Raw genomic sequence first — 17,244 nt, forward strand, 5'->3', positions numbered from 1 at the left:
AGGGCACAGTGCACTCAAGTGTATAATCTCGTAGTGCTCAGATTGCTGGCCTTCATTATTCACATATTCATGAGTCTACTTGCTATACTCAGGCATTTTAGCATAGAATTCTCTATAAGCCTACTCTTGCCCACCCCTGTATATTCTACATATACATATACACTGAGGAATCCAGTGGAAAATCAGAAAGGCCCTTGCTTTCATGCTTACCTTCAAATGGGGTGAACCATACCCTAAAATTAGGAAGTGCTAAATATGAACTATGCCAAAAATAAAACGATGTGGGCAATTTTAGATGGGGTGCTGAAGGTGGGAGTCACTAACGTGACATTTAAGCTATTCAGACTCAAGGGCCCATGCAGAGGCTGCACAGGAACAGTGAGTGTTCTGCCATTGAGGCTGAAGTGGAGAAAATCTGGTGGTATGGAGGTTAGGGATCAAGCATAATGGGCCTTGTGGACACAAGTAAGGAATTGGATGTAAGCCTACTAGAAGTTCAGATCTGGAGTTTAAACATCAGTAAGGATACTCTGTGGAGAGGAGATCATAAGAATGGAAGAGGTGAAGAGGAAACATCAGGAAGCTATTACATAAGTCTGCAAGGGAGAAGAGGGAGGCTCAGACCAGAAATGCAAAGAAGGGGATATTTTTGGGGTATATACAAAGGGACAATAGGACTAGGTAACTGAGTAACAGTGCAGGGTGGGGGAAAGAGGAATCAAGGCTTACACTTAGGTTTTAAGCTTGAGCAGCTAAGTGGATGGGAGTAACAGGATTGATAGGAAATTATCAGGATTTCTATTTTGAGATGCCTATCAAATATCCAGGTAGGCAGTGGCATGAATGTAGAGCTCAGTGGTCAGGCAGCACTGCCGATAAAATTTTGGAGTAACTGGTCTCGTTCCACATGAGATCCATGAGGGCAAAAATGTTTTTAAAAAGCACATTTTAAAACATTTAAATTGAAGAATGAGATGCATAAAAGCCCCCTGTTGTCTGGGTACATACAGCTAAATGAATTTTCAAACTGCAAACCCTGTTACCAATACCAAGATTAAGAAATGGAACATGACCTTCACCCCAGAAGCTAACTCCTGCTCCCCACCCCCAGTCACAACGCCTCGCTCCCCCTCAAAAAGACCACGACTAGACTGACTTTTAACACTTACTTTTTAAAGATTGTATTTACTTTCTTTAGACAGAGGGCAAGGGAGGGAGAAAGAAATATCAATTGATTGCCTCTCACATGCCCCCAACTGGGGAGCTGGCCAGCAACCCAAGCATGTGCCCTGCTGACAGACTGGAACCAGCAACCTCTCGGTGCGTGGTACAATGCCAAACCCACTGAATCACACCAGTCAGAGCTTAACAAATTAATTTTTCCAAGTTTTATCTATTATACAATGGAATCATACATTATTTATTGTTTACATATGATTTCTTTCACACATTATGTTAGTGATATTCATCCACATTGTTTATTCATATTTATTGTGAATATACACATTTTACTTATTCATTCTACTATTGAGGGGAATATGGGTAATTTTCACTATTTATTACAGTGATATTATCAATATTCAAAATATAGTCTCTTGATAAAAATATAATTTCTTAGTCATAAAGATGTACATTCTACTCAACAGCAATTTTCCAAAGTAATTAACCCAATAGACACTTCCAGCATACAAGTGCCAGTTGCTTCGCATCCTGGGAGCACAATGATTTTGTTTTGTTCCAGTGCCTAGAACAGTGTTACATTTTAACTTACATACCTGGTAGGTGCAACAAGTGTGCAATCAATTCTGCTTAAAGAATGAATTGGAACATAGATGGCATTTAAAGCTGTGGGCTTGAATTAAGATCATCTTGGAAGAAATAAGATTAGATAATAGGGCTGATGAATAAGCCTTCAGTGACTCCTACATTTAGATAACTGGCTAAAGAGGAGCAAGTAGAGGAGGAAGAAAATGGGAGCCCATGGGATTCTGCAAACCAAAAGAAATGTGTGTTTTAAGGGGGTACAGTTAACCACTTTGCTGCTGAGATCATAAAAAAGGGCAGAATAGGGGAAGAGTCAGGAGTTCTGTTTTTGGTCTGAATATTTCAAGTCTCAAGGGCTTTAAGCTTTAAATTCAGATGGAGACCTTAAATGCGCAGATGGATGTGGAAGTCTGGAGTTTAGAACCTGAAATGTAAGTTTGATATTTATGAGTATAACTTTATTTGTAAAAGAGTGAGTGTAAATGGAGAATAGATGGGGACCCAGCCTTGAGGCATTTCCACTGAGAAGTTGAACAGAGGTAAACACCTGCAAAGCAGACTATGTGTATGATTAAGTATATGGTAAGGTAGGAGAGAAGCCTGAAAGTGCCCTGTCACTGAGGTAACGACTACATCGACTGTGTTAAATGTTGGTGAATTTCAACAAAATGAGGACAGAATAATAATCACTGGATTTAACTACTCATTAATAATTATGGCATCTATAATCACATCTATAACATCACTCTGACTGGCTGCAAAAAGTCCCACTGTATGGCGTACCAAAATCTACTCAGTCAGTCCCACTGCTGAGTTCTTAGATTCTTCCCCAACCATTAGCCATAAAGTTGCCTTGAGCATGCTCTTAAGAGTTGAAATTGCTGAATTAAGGAAGTATAAACATCTTGAAAGCTTTTTATACAGCTACCAAAGTACTCTCTAGAAAGGTTTTATTAAATTCTACCACCACCCCACAGAAATATAATAATTGTAAGAAAAAAGTTTTTGCCATTTTGATAGGTGGTATGTAGTATCTTATAATTACACTTTTATTAATGAAGTCATATGTTTGTTGATCATTAGATACTTATTAACAAATGTGCCTATATCTCCTCTTACCCCAAATGAGGGTTGTTACAGGCAAACTGTATGTTAAATATCCAGAAGACTAAAATATTCATTTAGTGCAGTCAAAAAGCAAATAAACATAGGTATGAATCACAGCTTGTGAATACACTAGCTGTGTGTCCCTGGTCGGGTAACTTCTCAGGTTCTATCTTCTTGAACGTGCAATGGGGATCAGTTCTACCTTGAAGTGTTGTGAACAATGAAGTGATGTACAAAATGCTAGAAATTATGCCATTATTTTAATAGCTATCCTAGTGCAAAAGTAACGGCGCCATGGCACAGTTATCTAAAAAACAGACTGTAGGGCAAGTTGCTTGGTTTGAAGAAATGAAGATGCTATTTCTGTCATTTCCGCCATCCTACTCCAATTCCTGCCCCTCCTCCTAGGTGTTGGCGTCGCCATGGCAACAAGCACGCGCTGCCCTAGGCAAAGTTCTCTGGCAGTTGGGGACCACCACCGCCCTCACTTTCTGCTGGCCAGCGACTCTGCCGCACGTCCCGTCCACCTCGCCTCAGATAAGATTTCCCTTGGCCTTAGGGCTAAGGGCCGAGGGGTAGCATGGCCAAAGCAGCAGCCTCTTCGCCGCTAGAGGACTTAGACCTGAGCGGAGAGGAGGTCCAGCGGCTCACCTCTGCCTTTCAGGACCCGGAGTTCCGGCGAATGTTCTCCCAGTACGCCGAGGAGCTCACGGACCCCGAGAACCGGCGGCGCTACGAAGAGGAGATCACCGCGCTGGAGCGCGAGCGCGGAGTGGAGGTGCGGTTCGTGCACCCAGAGCCTGGCTACGTGCTACGCACCAGCCTGGACGGGGCGCGGCGCTGTTTCGTGAACGTGTGCAGCAACACGCTGGTAAGCGCACCAACCAGCCGGCCAGGATCCGTGAACGCGGCGGCCGGTAGCCAGTGGTCCCTGCCCTATAGCCTGGCGCCCGGCCGCGAGTACGCAGGGCGCCGCAGCACCCGCTACACGGTCTACGACGTGGTCTTCCACCCGGGCGCGCTCGCGCTGGCCCGGCGCCACGAAGCGCTTTCGCCAGATGCTGGACGCCACGGCCCTGGAAGCCGTCGAGAAGCAGTTCGGGGTGAAGCTGGACCACAGAAATGCCAAGACGTTGAAGATCAAATACAAGGGGACCCCGGAAGCAGCTGTGCTGCGCACACCCCTGCCCGGGGGTGTCCCGGCTCGGCCCGAAGGGGAGCTGGAGAGCCCTCTCCCGGATTTTCCCTACCCTTACCGGGGCCTGGCAGCCGCCGGGAACTCTATGGGGCCCGAGCGCCGGGCTCCCTCCTCTCCAGAGGCGGTCCCACAGCCTGCCCCTACCGAACCTCGCTACAGTGTGGTGCAGCGACACCACGTGGACCTCCAGGATTACCGCTGTTCCAGGGACTCGGCCCCCAGCCCCGTGCCTCAGGAGCTGGTGGTCACCATCGAGCTGCCGCTGTTGCGCTCCGCCGAGCAGGCGGCGCTGGAGGTGACGGGAAAACTGCTGTGTCTGGACTCCAAGAAACCCGACTACCAGCTGCGGCTCTCGCTCCCGTACCCGGTGGACGACAGCCACGGGAAGGCGCAGTTCAACAAGACCCGGCGACAGCTGGTGGTCACGCTGCCCGTGGCGCAGTCCGCGGCGCGCCGGGAGCCCGCTACAGAGCCGGAAGACAGGGCCGACACACCCGGAACTGCTGGCGCGACCTGCACTTCCGCTAGCGAGAGCCAGACGGGTCTGTCGGGGGTTCGCGCAGGGGACGAGGACGCAGCTCCCGGCAGAGCTGGGGCTGCAGACGACGGGATTACCACTCTGGACTTCTCCTTGGAGAAGCAGGACTTCGGCGGGCGAGCGGTCTCGGCTACCGACTTCGGGGAAAACCCCATTCTAGGAACTGGAAGCTCACCTGGGGACGGTGGTAGAATCTCTCCTTGTATTTCAGCCGGGCACCTAGACAGAGGTGCTTCTGCAGGAGGAGGAAGTGTGTGTGGAGATCTCAGCGTTGACACCCGCGTGGCCCGGGAAGACAGGGGCAGGGAGTCTTCTGATCCAGCCATGGATGGTCCCGGGACAGACAGCTGGGGACCTCTGTGTCCTCCTTTGCAGTGCACACAGGATGAAGAATCCCTGACTCTGTTAATTCAGGTGCCTCGGATCCAGCCGCAAAGTCTTCAAGGGGATGTGAGCCCTCTCCGGTACAAATTGTGCTTCTCCACCGAAGACTTAGTTATTATTCCTTCCTCTTGCAGTTTGCTCCAGAAAATAAATTGAGTAACAAAGAAGCAGTGGTTAGCATTCTTCAAACAATGCAGTGATAGAACTGGCCAAATCTACAGGGTGCTATGGATATTGGAGAGAGTGGTATTATGGTTTAAACAACGATTCTTTAGAGGTAACAGTTCTTTATCGAGTTTTAATATTTGAAATATTCCATCCTACTTTTAAAATTTCTCCCACTCAAAGTATTTCTTATTGGAACTTCCCTCGAAATGTCTTGAAATTGATACACTTGATGAGAGATGTCAGTGCTTGTTAAACGAATATTGAAAAACGAAACAAAATACCCCAAAGCAAAAAACGGCATGCATCCCCTCTGATGGATGAGTTTCAAGTCTTCAAAATTGTCAGTGCATTTGCTTCCCTGGAGTCCATTGATTGACTGAGGAGGACAAGAATAGATTCTGAGGATCCATAAATCTCTAAAACTATGCAAAAAGTTGAGGATAGTTACTTCTGGAGAGAAGGGCTATAACTTTAGTCATATTCTGAAAGAGGTTGATGACCCAAATAGGTTTGAGAGGCACTCTGTTAGGGCTATATTTTAAGTTGGTAAATGACATTGTCCGACTATAGAAAGTAATTAGTTTACTTCCAGAGAGCAAATGTCACTTAGCCACATTTCTTATGTAGGAAAATGAACTCAGAACCAGGTGTCAATCTAAATAAATCCCTTGCCCTTTCGACCATATAGTGCTGCTTCATTTTTAGTCGTTGATATTGGTGGGGTTGTCCTCAGGTGGGCATTTTGTTACATTAAAATTACGTCTTTTTGCCTCTGTTTTAATCTTTACATCGCTACTAGTATTTGCACAATGGCTGGCATTTAACAAAGGGTAATGTAAACATGTTTTGAACTGTACAGCACCATTAGCTACACGTCTTACGGGCATATACTCTAGAGCTGGGCTGAGCATTACCTTATTTATTTAGGATACAATTTTGATAATTTAATATGCCTGTTGTAGCTGTTACTATACCTTTTGGGTTTTTTGAGGTTCTCAAATTTTAGATTCAATACTACAATATTATGGGCAAATATTGGGGAAAAAAAACCCTTAAAATTTGAAGCTGTAAAGAACTTTTGTAAACTCATAAATGAACAATTAATTAATGGTTTTGGCTGAGGTTTGTATCAGTGTTACATGTAAATTTTTAAAATTGGGTTTAACTCCCAGAAACAACATAAATCGCACGGATTATACATTAAAAATTAAGTTTTGGGCCTTGGGCTTTCACCTGCGAGAAATTTTCACTTCTTCCCCATTATTTTTCTAGAAATCTGCTAATAAGTTACATTTATTTTACGAGAGGTATCTTCTGTGAGAAGAGGTTAATTTGAAAGACTGCAGAAGTGGTAAAATAAGTAGCCAGGGCAGGGTAAAATACTTGGTGAAATAGGAAATTGACTATTTGTTTATATCGTTAGAAGGGGGAAATTTAGGAAAGAGCAGTCATTTTCTTGTAATTGTCTTAATAAATGTGAAGGTAACTCACAATATGGGAAGAAAGCTTTGTGGACAAGCAGTAGAGAAAATAGTAAAGAATACATTTAATCTGATTTTACTACTATGCTAACATTATTTTAGCAAAGAAACCAGAAAAAATGAGATTATGGCAACTGAAGTTTTATATCTTTGAAGCTTGAAATAGATTTAATACTTCTTAATCATCACGTTGCTAAAGCTGATGAATCATATTGTTGTTTTTTTATTTACATTTCACTGTCACTGGACCAGGCTCTAAACATGAATATTTTTAAAAATCACAAAGAATAGTGGGTGGATAGATAATATATCGTGACTATATTGTTATATGCATTATATGAAAACAATTATAATGTGAAGAGAGCAATTTGTGGCTGTGAAGTTCTGAATTGTTGCTTTACATATAAGTATAAAATGTATTTATATAAGCTTTAAATATTCACTGGGAATTTTCCTAATGGGTTACAACCACTGAATACAGTATCTTTTTTAAAATCCTCATTTGAGGATATTTTAAATAATTTTTTAGACAGAGGAAGAGGGAGAAAGAGAAAAAAGAAACATCGATTGGTTGCCTCTCCTGTGTGCTCTGACTGGGGATTGTACCTGCAACCTTTTGGTCTTTGGGAGGATGCTCCAACCAACTGATCTAGGGCAATACAGTACCTTTATAGTAAAATCAGTCATTACATTGTGAAGACAATTTTATGCAAATTGTATTTCAATCGTAACCATTTCCATTATAAATACATATTATTTTTCCTTGGGTTAGCTAAAACTAAACTATTTGGTGTATTTTCTTTTTTTAAATAGCTTTATTTATTTATTTATTTTTAGAGACAGGAAGGAAAAGAGAGAGAAACATCAATATGTGGTTGTCTGTCATGTGCCCCCTACTGGGGACCTGTCCTACAACCCAAGCATGTGTCCTGACCAGGAATCCAACTGTTGACCCTTTAGTTTGCAGGGCAGCACTCAATCCACTGAGCCACACCAGCCAGGGCTGGTGTATTTTCTTGTTTTTTCTTATATAATTAATATGACAGTCTTTTCCAGAGATAGGAAACTTAGAAATGTTTTTGATGGTTGTATTTTTATAATACAGTGTTATTCTGAATCTTCAAATAATAGCAAGGCAAATTACTCTAAAAGTAAAAGTTTTCTGTTCCAAAGGTTCAACTTGTTTCGTAGGTGTTCCCAAGTTCAAACACTTTAATAGGAAAAAACTCAAACTTGTCTTGTTCTGATTTCTTTCCCCTATTTGGACTAAATAATGGACTTTTTATTTGTAGTTATAAAATTTATTTATTTGAAAGTACAGAGGAAAATACTTTAATTTGGGCAACAATGAACTGATTTCATGAATATGGTTGTTCCTTCAATGCCCTAACTGTATACCTGTATTCACTTAATGTGAATATGAACAAATTACTTTGTGTTTAGGGTTTTTGTGAATGTAATTTTTGCGTTTCCTAGTGGTTTGGAAATCTACCTCATTGTTATAAATAGCTATATGCTGCTGTCACACTGGATGGTCTCATTGCTTAAAATAAAGTCAACTTCTTTTAAGTAAAGGTATTACACTTGGCTCTTACCTGACCAAGAACCAAAAGACAAAATTTGAATAGATCCTGTCATGTATATTTCTTAGCTGACTCATTAGGAAGTGTTCTAAAATTGAAGTACATTTCATAGCTGGGACTGCATTTATAGGCTCTAGAGGTGATGTTATTCTTATAAAATATTAAGAGAAGAAAAGGAAAAGAAAATATTCTTTGTAAGTAAGACTATCTAGGAGAGAAAACATACCTCAGATTTAACAGAGACCTAGAAAAGGAACTAAACTTTTCTTTTAGGGTCTTTCCCTATATGTATATGTACTCTACTATTCCTATTGCTGTTCAAGACTGTCTTCTTTTGCCAGGATATAGGAAAAACATTAACATTTTAAAAGTGTAATCCTGAACTATGTGAGAAGTTTTATGAGCTGTTTTTACATAAAACTTAAATATGACCTGTAAAACAGAATATATTTTTTCTTATTTTAGGAAGGTTATTTGTAAATGAAGAAAATGTTAATGAATTCTCGAAGACGTCCTGAGCTCTCCATTCCAACAGACAATGCCCCTAACCCACCCCCTTTAATTGAAGTCCTTCAGGTTACTGATAGCAAGATTCAAATTCAGGCAAAGGTAAGGATTTCAGTGGGCTTTGCAGAATAGCCACTTAGGACAAAGTTAAAGCCTAATGAATAACTTAATTCTGATGTTATAATGTTAAGCTAAATTGTACATAATGGCCAGAAAAGAGGAATAAAGACTTTTTTACATGCATTTTACTATGTGCTAAACACTGTTCATTTTTATATATATTATCTCATTTAACTCCAAAATAGCTGTCCAAGTGAGGAATAGAGAAAAACTGACATTCGGAAAGTTAGTCCAGGGACAAAAAGTCTTTTTTGACTCTCAGACCATGTCATACAGTTAGTTCATTCTTTGTAGTTTGAATCCTAAGTTTGGTTATTTTTACAGACTTCATTATTGAATGCAGAAATAATTTAACTAGCACAAATGGCATGTATTGGGGGAGAGTGGCTCTGAATAATCACAGTGATTCAAGAAAATTCACGAAATTCAAGAATACCCTTGCAAGAATGATTGCTAAGCCCTTGAGTGGGTAGCTCAGTTGGTTAGAGCATACCTGGATTCACCAATGTTGTGGATTCAGTCCCCTGTCAGGGCACATACTAGAGTTAACTAGTTAATGATAAATAAATGGAAACAACAAATCAATTTTTCTTTCTCTTGCCCTCCTCTCTCAAGTAAATAAATAACTAAATAAATAAATGAAACGGTTTGTAGGCCAGGATTTTTTTTATCCTGAGTAGATAAGGCATTGAAAGAATTTAGTCAGGAATTAATGCCAGGGTTGCATTGTTTGCATTGTCAATAAATGGCAGCATTTGGAGGATGACTTTGAGGAGGAAGTCTGTTTGCAAGTCTGCAAGGGTTGGTTATTCCCCTCACACCTTTAATTTTTTCCAGATGATACTAAAATTTGATTTTGTTTGTTTCAAAGGATGATTAATTTGTTTCTCTTGACATAGTTGCAAAAATGTACTAAGTCTGAGCAGCTTCAAGAAAAGGAAGAAAGAGCCAATGAAGGAAGTCATCTAACTGAAAAAGAAAAAATAGAACATCCTACCACCTCAACAACAGATTCTGATTCATCTATAGCTGTTAAAGTACTAGAAATAGACAGCTGTGGTTCCGCTGAATACTTGCAACAAGAGTCTCTTGATATTTCCCAAGTGCTATTTGGAAAGTCGCAGCAATCTGACGTCCAAAATGGAACCTGAATTTATAAAAAGAAAAAGGTGCTGTTTACTCAAATGAAAGGAAAGATAATTTAAAAGAACCAGTAATGACTGAAGAGAAAGAATTAACAGTTCACAATATACCTGGTTTTGACAACATAAAAGAAACCAATATGCAGGATGGTAGTGTGCAGATTATTAAAGATCATGTGACTCACTGTGCCATTCAGTTTTCAGAATTCTTTGACTATATGACTTGGATTAATATAATTTTAGAATTTAAAGGTTAAGAGTTAAAAATCTTGGATGTAATAGAAATTCCTATTTCTGTAACCATTATCTTAAAACCAAAGGTACTGAAGGAAGTATATTTTCGGTTTTAAAATATATTCTCTGTTCACGTCTCTTAAAACTGAAGATATTCAAAAAATTAAAATTTGCAATTTTGATTCTAATGGGAAAACTGGAGATATTTTGCATGTATAGAGTTTATATATAATTTCCTTAAGTTTTGTGATTCCTCTGATAGATGTATATTCTTTCTAAATGAGAAATATTTAGTTTTGTTACAACCTGTATATATTTACTTCTGTGTTGGTTTTGGCTTCTTTTGTTTACCATTAGTTTCAAAATATTCACTAAGTTGTGGCTGTCACAAAAAGTAATTCTCAAGAATGTAACTAGAAATCTAAGTGTTGAGGGGGCAGAATCTCAAAATTGTTTCAAAGTTTCACTAAATAGGATGTGTTTTTATGCTTGAAATATTGTTAGAGATGAAAGAACTTTACTAACCAGTAATAATAATTTGAACAATTATAATACAAATATACTGAAATTCAGTATTTTTGCTTCCACACTGTATTTTACTTTTCTCATCTGTCACACACACGCACACATATGTGTGCGTGTGTGTGTGTATATATATAATTATATGCATGCACACATATAAGACAAGTTATTTAGTAATTACTTTGAAAATTTAAAAATTTTAAAGCATTTTTTAGAAGTTATTGTTACATATTAAAACATCCCTTGGTTTTATAGAATACATAGCTGAATTTTAGAACAGGAAAACTAAAAAATCTGGGAATTTGCTCCCATGGGAAAATTATCATTATTATATTATTACATGAAGACAACGAAGTGTTTTCTAATTAATTTCCTTTATAACACCTAAAAGAAGGCAGCGGCAGATAATGTATCGTGGCTGTTAGTTTGTGGAATAGTGTTTTTTATTGAGGCCAGAAGAATATCCTACTCAATTTTTTCCTCACAGAAATTTTTAGGACAGCATGAAAAAACTGTAGAAAGAAAAATATGTTAACCCAGTCTCTAACCCCAAAGACCATAAGCTGAGGTATGTATTCCAAAAATAGCTACCAATTCAAACATCTGGCCTTACCTTAGTCCTGGAAATTACCTAATATTTTTAATCCTTTAAACTGAGGAGGTCATATCAGAGCACCAAAAGCTGGTACAAAGCCTGGCTACTCATCCTGATTTACATTTATAATCCTGATAAAATCTGGAACTAGACTGGATTAAGGGCAGTATAACTATAGCTAGTTCATAAAACAGAGATTTGCCCCATCTTAGATGACCAAATGCATTTTCAACCATAATGATGGTTAATTTGCTGCAATAATTTTGAAACTACTTAATACACAATTTTCTTAGATTGAAATGACTGATTGTAATATCTACACCAAAATTAGTCTGAGTAATTTTTGGTTGAATGGAATTGTATACTGTTAAGAGAAATGTCTACGTTAAATGTGGAATAAATTTTAAGCCTGTTTCCTCCATGTCCTTTTAAGTATTTTTAAAATAAAGCTGGCACTATAACATTGCACTTTGGCATGACTGAACTTTGTATTATTCCTGGCTATATTTCACTTACAGAGCAGCTTTTTATTGTTCATTATCTATGCCTGGCTAATTTGAAAGCCAGTTTCTTCCAAAGGGAATGCACTGTCAAGAGCTGAGTTTTCTTTATTTCAGAGTCAGTTATATAATGTTGAATAGTAAATATGAAGATGTAATACAAACTTTAAAACTTCTAAAATGCCTTCATTGAATTTTGGTGTAAAGAGTACATAAAATTTATTCTGCAAAATGATTAGGAACCTCTTTATGCAAAAATGATTATTTTATTTTGGCAGCACTAAAAGAAAAAAAAACCCACTGTATTTCTACATTGAGGTGACAACAGTGTTAAAATTTTCTTATCAAATACATTCCAAAAGAAAGTGTGTTCTACGAAGGTTCCAAAGCACAGGCAAATCTTAACACAATAATACAGGAATCTGTAATACTTATATTGACTCTGTTTTGACAGGGTGTTTAACAAACATAACTTTTGAATTATAAAACCAGTGAAGCAATCCTTTTCTAGTAACTGTGTGGAGTGAAACTGGGATTGTTCCATTAATACTTAACAATTTCATGGTAATACTTTTTACTACTATGACAACTTTAAATAAATTTGAAAATGGAAATGTATACAAAGTTCCAGGTAAAAAGATTAATAGATGCAATTTAAATAAAATTCCTCCTCTTCTCTCAGAGTAATGATTAGCTTTAGCAGATACACAGACTAAGCTTTAAAATCCAACTCCCAAAATTAAAACTTATGTTTTAAATCTTTGATTAATCAGACATGAAAAAGATTACTATAATTGGACACATTTTACAAGAATTTTTTTGTATTAAAGCAGAAACCCAAACCTTAAACTCTTTTATTCAACTGTCTGTCCTGTTGGGACAAATATCAAAAATAGAAGACTGTCACTTTTGCTTTTGTAATTGTGTTTTTTTTTTTTTTTTTTTTTTTTTTTTTTTTTTTTTTTTTTTTCTTTTTCACTGCAGTCTTCTATAACTTTTACAGAGTTCATGGTCTCTAATATCTCCCCACCCCCATTTTTCCTAGGTGGGGAAATGGCTGCCATGAACTTCTCACTGATACTTAGAGTTTCTGGAAACATGTACTGTTTGTTACTATTTAAGAGTGACTCAATTTGGGCACTCTGGGTTGATGGTCTACAGGTTTTCTTGTGGTGCATACCACAGTCTCCAGCGTGAAAAATCCTAGGTACCTGAGGAACTAGCACTTTCCAGAATTTTGGAAGACAAGATACAGTCAAATATTGAAGAGTCCAGTCCCAGTTATAATCATCATAAGTACAGAAAGTGTCTGTGCAGTCCATCAGTTTCTGATAGGCATCCCGGGTCAAGGCTAGACCCATATTGTGCTCTGTGGATTTCCAAGTTTTCACGTCTACCTTGTCAGCAATGCCAGAGAAACTTCGACTGGCAGTATAGGTTCCCAGGGAAAGAACATCACACTCAGGGCACTCTTGTTGCTTTAATTTCCACATCTTTTTGAAGACATGGTAAAAGTCTGGGGCTAAGTAGTGATCCTCCTCTAGGAAAAGTATGAGGCCAGCATAGTCTCGAAGAATTTTGACCCTTTCCCATACAAAATGCAGCTTCCACCACCAATGGTGTTTGGTTTGGGAGAACTTGGCCTCTCTATAATGGCCAAAGGAGTCAGGATACTCTGCATTAATGCATCCCATCTTCAAAGCTGCATTCTTCTCCAGATCTCTCGGGCAATCTCTAGGGTCACTGCCCGGAAACTCGTTGGGGTACAACTGAATGCTGAAAGGAAAGAACACTTGCAGAACAGGACAGAAATCCACAGCAGCGATCAGCTGATTGATCTCAGTCGACCAGAAGTCATGGCTAAAGATGACGAGGACATTGTCAATGCCCTGGGCTTTCCGAAGTGAGTCTAGCAGCAGTTTGAGGTAATCCGGCCGGTTATGTACCTGGACCACCAGCACCAGCTCTCGAGGGGCCCAGGAGCCGGCCTTATCTACATTCCTCAGCGTCTGGTCAAAGTTCAGCTGGTACACCAGGGACCGGTACCGCAGCGTCAAGTTGTCCGCCTCGGGCTGCGGGGCCACCGCGACCAGCGGGGCCGCTGACTCGTTAGAGACCCGACGGATGCCCATGGACACTGGGGGATGGTCCCCACCCCGGCCACCAGCAGCACGCGCGGGCTCAGCGTCCAGCAGCGGCGGGGCGAGGGCCTCGTTCTTCCTTTGTCGCCCATTGCTGCTCCAGAGAACGAAGCCGCAGGCGGCCACTACTAACGTCAGGATCAGCACCTTCCGCTTGTAGATACGGAACCTCATGGTCTCCTGAGCCGGGAACGCTGGCAGGAGGGTGCGGAAAGGAGCTAGCGGCTTCTGCACGGAAGAGGCGGGTGGGCAGCTGTGGTCGCCTTGGCCTGTAGCAGTCGGAACTGGCCCGCGCGGCTGCCCTGGCTAACTCATCCCGGGCCCCAGAACTCCTGGGGCCCGAAGGCTCTCAGCTTCACCGTGTGGCCGGGGCTCGACACATCTTCGCCTGGCAGCTGCGGCTCCAGCAGCAGTCCCGCCGCTAGGAGCCGGGGCTCTTAGTCACCTCGGTTCTCTCCATTCAGCCCAAGTCTTGGAAGAAGCTCTGCGGCGGCCCCACCGTATCCCAGCTTCGTTACCTGCGCCTCCAGCGGCCCTGTGTCCTCTGCGCTCTCATCTTTACGCCGGCCCCAGACCACCAACACGGAGCAACGCAGCCTCGCCCCACTTCGGCGGCGACCACTCTGACAACCCGCTACTGGCCCTCCGAGCGCCGCGGCCCTAGGGCCCACACCCCTCGGGCCCGCCCCTTGGGCCGTTGGTTGGCGCTTCCACAGCTCGCGCAGAGGTGCCGTCCGCCGCTGCCCACTGCCTATTGGCCCGTGGCACTGTCGCTCAAAGCTTGGTTCCAACTTCCGCCCGTTGCCTCCCTTTCCTGTCAGGCGGGAGCGGAGCGAGGCAAGAAGTGTGAACGCTGAGTTTCCAGGTAAGGTAAGATTGGGACCGTAGGGTTCCCCACCGGAGCCTCCAGTGTCCAGAACCCGGTGGTAGACTAGGCCCTGGCAGAGAAGGGTAGGCGAGACCCGCTGCTCTGGCTGGGTAGAGTTTAAGAACTGGCTTCTGCCTCAGGAAAGGGACTCACGCATGGCGCAGCTGGGCCGGGAGGTACTCGTTTAAGGACACGTCAGCCTTCTGGGCGGCTGGCGGTGATGGGGAACGGTGCTTGGGGGTGGGGGTGGGGGTGGCGGGGGTGAGTGAAACCAGACTCCTGCGGTTCTCGTAGAAGGAATGGGGGTGGGCCGTAGCAGTAGCTACTCCTTCACGTAGGGAACAGGGCATGTCCGGGATCTAGAACATCGGGGAAGTGAGTGCGGAGAGCAGTCGAATGGAACTGGAACCTTGGCCCTCTCTGCGAAGAAAATTAAACATCATTATGCTTATCTTTTCAGAGCCACCGTTAATTAAGCTCCCACTTTGTACAGGGAACTCTGTGCTCTTGCTGTTTTTCGTCTCATTCTAGCAATGCAATGATTTAAGCATTCCCAAAAGGTGTGCACGTGTATGCGTGTTACTCATGGAAAATAGTAGTTGGTGGATTTATACACTACTGATGAATGTTATTTTCCTATAAATACTTGCATACTATTTTTTCAAATGTTTTAACTGAAGTTTAAATATCTCACCACAGTTTTCCTTGTGTATACAGCTTTACTGCAAAGATGGTCCAATGTGCCTAAAACCCGAAGGACATTCTGGTAAGAAGTGTTGGAAAGCATCAGCCTCACAAAGTGACCCAGTATAAGACGGGCAAGGATTCCCTGTATGCCCAGGGGAAAAGGCGCTATGATCGGAAGCAGAGTGGCTACGGTGGGCAGACCAAGCCGATTTTCCGCAAGAAGGCTAAAACCACAAAGAAGATTGTGCTGAGGCTTGAATGTGTTGAGCCTAACTGCAGATCCAAGAGGATGCTGGCCATTAAAGATGCAAGCATTTTGAACTGGGAGGAGATAAGAAGAGAAAGGGCCAAGTGATCCAGTTCTAAGCTTTGGGATTGTTTTATTTTCGAAAGGAAGATGTTGAAGCAGTCGAAAAATTACCTGTATTGAAATAAATGCAGTGGATATTCTTACTTACATCTTTTGTTTTATTTTTTAAATATAAGTAGAAGTGCATGCTTAATGTGGTTATAAATTAAAGAAATAAGAGTAAGTTATTTGTAAGTGAATCTCAAATTATTAAACTTAGTTTCACAAGAAAGAGAATTTTGCTTTTATATATGAATTTTAAGTCAGCTATGGTATTTACATGGGGTGGCTTGTAGATGAATAAGACAGGCAAAGGGCTAGGGTGTAGGAGTAACAGATGGTTAACACTTATTCCCAACATTTATCTGCATTTTTAAAAAAATTTTCTATAACATAAAAATCAGGTATGTACAAATTGTTTAAATATGCCATAAAACATGACTTTAAGAGCCATGTTTTTAATGTAGTTTTATATTACAGGCAAGCCCTCACTGATTTATGTGTTTAGAAAATCCTAAGATACTTAATTACAGAATCTTGGTTTTAGAGACCAAAATGAATTAACTCTAGAAGTAGTACAATGCCGGACCTAAAGCCTCTGATATGGTTCATGGTATCCCTCACAGGGTGATTGTAATTATTGAGTAAAATACCTCTATAATAAACACCTGGAACAAAGTCGGTACCAGATAAATCACTGCTCTCTTTATATAAGGCATGTTTGCATTATATATAATTTTTTTAAAATAAAATCTAGAAATAATACAAGGATTTTACAGGAAGAATTTAATCACTAGCAATATAAATTTAACATTGTCCAAGGAATCATTCCTTTGGACCAATGCCTTGCCTACATCAGCTTGGAGAAGAAACTGTTCTGGAGCTCATGTACATAAAGTTTAATAAAAATTTAAACAGTATCTGTTCAAGAATATTTGTATTTTCTGGGAAAAAATGCCCCAAATAAACACCTTAGAAGACAGGTTACTTCAGTTGTAAAAAATAGTCTTGTATACGAGGGGGATCCCCCCAAAAACCGGTATTTATAAAAAATTGTGTATCCTCACATGTTTAAACATTTGGTCCCCTACAAAGTAGTCTCCATTTGATGCAATATACCTGTCGAGATGTTTTTTCCACTGCTCAAAAGTCTTTGAGGCATACTGATTTTGATGAATTTTAGTGCTTCTGCAGTTGTTTCACCTCTCCCACACTGGTAAAATGTTTCCTATGGAGGACTTTTTTCATTCAGGGAAACAAAAAGTTGCCTAGGGTGAGATGGGGTAAATAGAAAGGTCGTAGGGCATGGGGGTCATGCCATTTTTGGTCAAAAACTGCTAAGTACTCATCTTCGTG

At 40.9% G+C, this 17,244-nt stretch overlaps 3 protein-coding genes across 3 annotated transcripts; 2 read left to right on the forward strand and 1 right to left on the reverse strand.

Moving 5' to 3' along the window:
- The first annotated feature begins 3,323 nt into the window (after positions 1–3,323).
- DNAAF2 (dynein axonemal assembly factor 2) lies at positions 3,324–12,624 on the forward strand. Its single transcript, XM_036028735.1, is given in 8 exon segments — positions 3,324–3,919; positions 3,921–5,105; positions 5,108–5,168; positions 5,171–5,268; positions 9,750–9,983; positions 9,985–10,008; positions 10,010–10,183; positions 10,185–12,624. Coding segments are annotated over 8 exon segments (2,274 nt in total). The 5' UTR covers positions 3,324–3,451; the 3' UTR covers positions 10,215–12,624.
- A 190-nt stretch (positions 12,625–12,814) lies between these two features.
- On the reverse strand, positions 12,815–14,636 carry MGAT2 (alpha-1,6-mannosyl-glycoprotein 2-beta-N-acetylglucosaminyltransferase). The gene is given in 2 exon segments (XM_028505604.2): positions 12,815–12,877; positions 12,880–14,636. Coding segments are annotated over 2 exon segments (1,338 nt in total). The 5' UTR covers positions 14,159–14,636; the 3' UTR covers positions 12,815–12,818.
- On the forward strand, positions 14,612–15,994 carry RPL36AL (ribosomal protein L36a like; the record flags this gene model as incomplete). Its single annotated transcript, XM_036013751.1, is given in 4 exon segments — positions 14,612–14,849; positions 15,570–15,616; positions 15,619–15,838; positions 15,841–15,994. Coding segments are annotated over 4 exon segments (570 nt in total), but the record flags the coding sequence as incomplete, so codon positions are not given.
- Between the last annotated feature and the right edge of the window lie 1,250 nt (positions 15,995–17,244).

Source organism: Phyllostomus discolor, chromosome 1 (assembly GCF_004126475.2).
Source record: "Phyllostomus discolor isolate MPI-MPIP mPhyDis1 chromosome 1, mPhyDis1.pri.v3, whole genome shotgun sequence".
NCBI classification, from domain to species: Eukaryota; Metazoa; Chordata; class Mammalia; order Chiroptera; family Phyllostomidae; genus Phyllostomus; species Phyllostomus discolor.